This window comes from Phaseolus vulgaris, chromosome 11 (assembly GCF_000499845.2).
Source record: "Phaseolus vulgaris cultivar G19833 chromosome 11, P. vulgaris v2.0, whole genome shotgun sequence".
Taxonomy (NCBI): Eukaryota; Viridiplantae; Streptophyta; class Magnoliopsida; order Fabales; family Fabaceae; genus Phaseolus; species Phaseolus vulgaris.
Genome location: NC_023749.2, coordinates 38088363 through 38093244, shown reverse-complemented (window position 1 = coordinate 38093244; position 4882 = coordinate 38088363). Strand labels below are relative to the sequence as shown.

At 34.4% G+C, this 4882-nt stretch overlaps 1 protein-coding gene across 1 annotated transcript; it reads right to left on the bottom strand.

The window, feature by feature from the left end:
• Nucleotides 1–1385: 1385 nt before the first annotated feature.
• LOC137806960 (uncharacterized) lies at nt 1386–2347 on the bottom strand. The gene is made up of 2 exons (XM_068607366.1): nt 2180–2347; nt 1386–2039 (listed from the first exon to the last, which is right to left on the bottom strand). The coding sequence occupies exons 1-2, from the start codon at nt 2345–2347 to the stop codon at nt 1386–1388; spliced, it is 822 nt and encodes a 273-aa protein (XP_068463467.1).
• Nucleotides 2348–4882: the final 2535 nt, after the last annotated feature.

The following is a 4882-nucleotide window of genomic DNA, read 5'->3' as shown; positions in this document are numbered from 1 at the left end:
TTTCTGTCAGACTAGCAATTCTAGAAGGTCCAAACAGATTCATATGCACCACACCCAAGGATTTCTTAGTAGAAATCATGTCCTTTGATTTAAAAGATGTTCTTGTTTGTTTACCTATTACACATGCATCACATAGTCTATTATCTTGAAATTTTATATTAGGCAAACCGGAAACAAGATCCTTGGATTTCAATTTATTCAAATGATTTGTATGAATGTGAGCTATCCTTCTATGCCACAACCAAGACTCATCACTTTATGACAAAAGACATTCATTTTTAGAATCATTTTCCAAAATATCCTAGAGATATATATTGTTTACTCTTTTACCTGTAAACAATACCTTACCAGAAGAGTCGTGTGAGATTGTGCACCCATTTTCTTTGAAATTTACCTTGTACCCTTTGTCACATAATTGGTTGATACTTAAGAGACTGTGTCTTAGTCCTTCCACATATAAAACATTTTCAATTGTGGTTGAACTTCCTATTCCAACATTTCCTCTCCCTAGGATTCTTTCACGGTTATTATCTCCATAAGTGACATGCCCCTCTGCCTTGAGTTTTAGACTAGTAAACTGAGTTAGGTCTTCAGTCATATGCTTTGAACATCCACCGTCCAAATACCACTTTTTTTTCTTGCTGTTTTTCTGCAAAACCAAAAAATAATACACATGGTACCCTTCTTAGTCTAGGGTCCAGCAGCGGTTAATACCTTTTCTTTTGGAAGCCATTTGGCCAAGCTTATAGGAACAAGGTATTTTCTAGTAATGCATGTTCTAGAAGTATGTCCAGATTTCATACAATAAAAACAAGAAACATGATGTACCTTTTTAACACTGTTGAAAGAGGAAAAACTTGTTTTTTAGGAAACAAAGAAACTAGACAGCTTTTTAACATTTTTTTCTTTCCAAGATTATAACCAATTCCATTTTTGTTAAAAACATCATTTTGTGACCCTAAAAGAGTCTCAAGATTATCCCTTCCCTTAGTGAAATTAGATAGAGTTTTCAGCAAATACTCAACTTGTTTTTCCAGCTTTTTACAATTTTCACAAGTGTTTATAGAAGCATGCAAACATGTCAATTCAAAACTTACAATATCAGTTTTGGCTTTATGCAATTCTTCCTCAAGAGATTTTACCTTAGGTGCAAGAATATTATTTACATTTTGCTGTTTACTACATATAACAACCAGCCTATTTGCCTCATCATGTGTTTCTTTGAAAGCAATTAACAATTGATCGTAATTGTCAGATTCCATAAAGAAATCACTAATCGAATCAAATATTGATCCTTCATCTTTCATCATGAAACACAAGTTTATTTCTTCGTTTTCTGTTTAGGAGTTGCTTGTTGAAGAAACTTCATTCTCTTCCCAAGAGATCTAGGCTATTTTACCCTTATTCCTTTCAACCTTCTTGCTGATTGATTTCTCTTTTGTTTGATTGTTTGGATAATCAATCTTTATGTGACCTGTTTTACCACAACCAAAACAAGTGTAGTTAGAGGAATTAGATTCATTTGGTTTAGGATACCTTTTCTTTTGTTGAGTCCTATCTCTGCCTTTCTTATTCAGAAATCTGCTGAACTTTCTTGTGAGTAGACTCAATGTTTCATCATGTTCAACATTCCCTGCTTCCTCACTGCTATCATTTTGTACACTTGTTTTCAAGGAAAATCCTTTAGTTTTCCTTTTGAGCTCTAGCTCATGCTTAATTAATTTTCCAAACAGTGCAGTAGTGGACGGCTTAGACAGATCTCTGCTTTCTGAAATTGTAGTAGTTTTGGGTTGCCAGCTCCTATAAAGGCACTTCAGCATTTGTATATTGAGTTCTTCTTTGTCGAACACCTTTCCAAGTCCAGTAAGATGGTTTAAAATGTGAGTAAACCGCATTTGTACATCAACAATATTCTCTTCAGGTTGCATCCTGAAAAGCTCATAGTCTTGGATGAGTGAATGTTTCCTTGCTCTCTTCACATCATTCATTTTGTCGTGTGTTACTTCCAAAACTTCCCACATTTCCTTAGCCGAATTGCACTAAGATATTATGAAGAATTCATCCATTGTCAATGCAGAAGTTATGATGTTCTTAGCTACTAAGTCATATTTAGCCTTTTTTTTCTTTCATTCTCACTCCATTCAGACCATGGTTTCCTCACTGTTTCTTCTTTGACAACCTGCATAGGCACAAAAGGTCTATGGACCACAGCATCCCAAATACCACTGTCAATATATTCCATGAAAATTTTCATTCTTATTTTCCAGAATGCATAATTCATTCCACTAAACATAGAGGGTCTATTAATAGACGAACTCTCAGCAAAAAGCACTTTAAACTCAGACATATTGCACACAAACTTGAGTAAAATACAAGTCCTAGCTCTTGATACCAATTATTTGGTTTTATTAGTGTCTAAGTTCAAGAGGGGGGGAGGGGGTGAATTGAACTTATAAAATTTTTCAAACAGATTTGAGTTTTAACAATACAAAGTAAAATAATCGATTTATCTTTGAAAAGAACAAATTTATTTTTCTTCTTAGTTTATCAGTACAATGTTTCAGTTATATGCTTTCCAGATATTAAGAAAATTAATTAGCAAGCAATGTTTCACATTAATATGCAAAGATGCAAACTAAGAGATGAATCAAGAAACAAACTTTGAATATTAAAACACACACTTGAATAGAACGTGACATTTGATTGGCTTTGTTTTAACAAAAAGATTACTTCTAATACAACCAAAATAGACACTCAGTTATCTACAAGATATTCATATTAGTTTTTAGAATATTAAGAACAATATGAACAAACCCAGAAATATCAGATTCAATTTCAATTGAACAAGTTTATTTTCTAGCAAATCAGCATAAGAAACCGTAAATGAGTGAGAGATTAAGAGAGATTGAACACCACACGATTATACTGGTTCACTCAAATGAACTACATCCAATCTCACCTTACCCAAGGTGAAATCCACTAAAAAATTAGTACAAACCAATTACACAACCTTAAGTTCTTGAACCCTATAAGAATAAGGCACGCCTAGCTGAAAAACACTATTTCAGCAAGTCTAACACTTCAAGAAACACTATCAAGAAGTGTCTTACAATCACTATTATAAGGACAAGAATGATGGAAACGAATACACCTTGAAAGAGAGTGCGGGAAACTGAAAAAACCAGTAGAACAGACTGCATCACACTAGTGATAGCACTTCCTCCAAGCTTAGGCCACACAAGAACAAACACACTTTTATTTCTTTTGAAAACTCTTTCAAGAACATGTGCAAATACTTTTCAACTCACCGAGAACTTTTAATCTCTGTTTAAAGAGAGATGTGTCTCTCTTTATATAAGAAACAATTTATAACAGACTTTCAAAAAACAATTAAAAAGTTGTTATAAAAAAACATATTGAAAATAAAATGAACAGATTTATTTTCAAAAAAGGCAAAGAGAGATTTTCAACTATTGCAGCTCAGTATTTTGATAGCATAAGAGACTGAGCCAAGCTTCTTGATGCAAAAACAAAGATATGAAAAAACATGATAAACAAGGCACGAGTTTAGAAAAGAATCTATTATTTTAAGGAACAACAAATTCATTTTTTGTGCAGTAGAGCATATTTTGAGAAAAGACATGAGAAAATCATTAAGAAAACTTTGTGCTTGATCTTATCACCTTGATTAGGGTCATGAGGTGGGTCACAAAGCAAAAAGCTACCTTAAACACACTCTACCTATATACAAGACCACCCAAATGCAATTTGACTAGCTTCAAAGCAAGGCACACACTTTGCTACATCAAACACATATATTGTCTTCAAGGAGCATCATCCATCTTCAACAGGAAGACCTATTGTATTTGCTTTTGACTTGTACTCTGAACAAAAATTCAATACTTTCTTCAACTATGTATCTTTCAATCATTGAAGATAATGATTTTTCACATAACCTTTCAAAATTTTCATATACCGCTCAACATGATACATCCATCTTAAGTACACTGTTCCACAAAATCTAACCTCTCTTACCAAATGCACCACTAGATGAACCATGATGTCAAGAAAAGATGGAGGGAAAAACATCTCCAATTCACACAAGATAACAACAATTTCATTTTGAAGTTCATCTAGTTTTGATGGATCAATGACTTTACAACAGATGGAAGAGAAAAATTAGGACAAACAGGTTATGGTATGTCTAACATTTTTTGGTAAGATCCCACGAATAGTTACTGGCAACAACTGTTGCATCAAGATGTGGCAATGATGAGGACCAAGGAGAGAGGGCACCTACTACCCAAGCCCAACCCATGACCTCAACACCCACCATACCTCAGAGGATTACTAGGAGCAGAGCACAAACTTTGGGTTCTGAGCATCAGTTGGTTTCCCTTTTTATAATTTCTGTAGAGTATGTCTATATAGCATAAATAGGAGGTGAAGTTACAAGAATGGGCCTATGAGAATTCCATTAGGGTAGGAAGGAAACCCTAGCTTCTAGATTGTTATGAATGGTGTGGCTTTGACCAAAGTCCAACCCTAAAACCGCACCACTTTTCCCTTTCCCCTTCTACCCTCATTCCTTGTTTTCGAAGGCGCTTTTTCTTATAAATAGAAGGCCTCCCTCATTGTATTTACAAGTTGAAATTAATAGAAGAAGAGTTACTCTGCACAAATATTGTGTGAGCTTTAGTGAGTGTTATCTCCTCTTTATTGGTCTTATCTTGATGAGAATGAAGCTCTCAAGTGGCGGCCTTCCTCTCATCTTGATGGTTACCACCCATCAAGTGGCGTGAACATCACTCTAATTTTCCATAAGTTTCCTTCTCCCATTCTCCTTCAGTTTTTCCTTCCATTTTATGTTCATTGTCTTTGT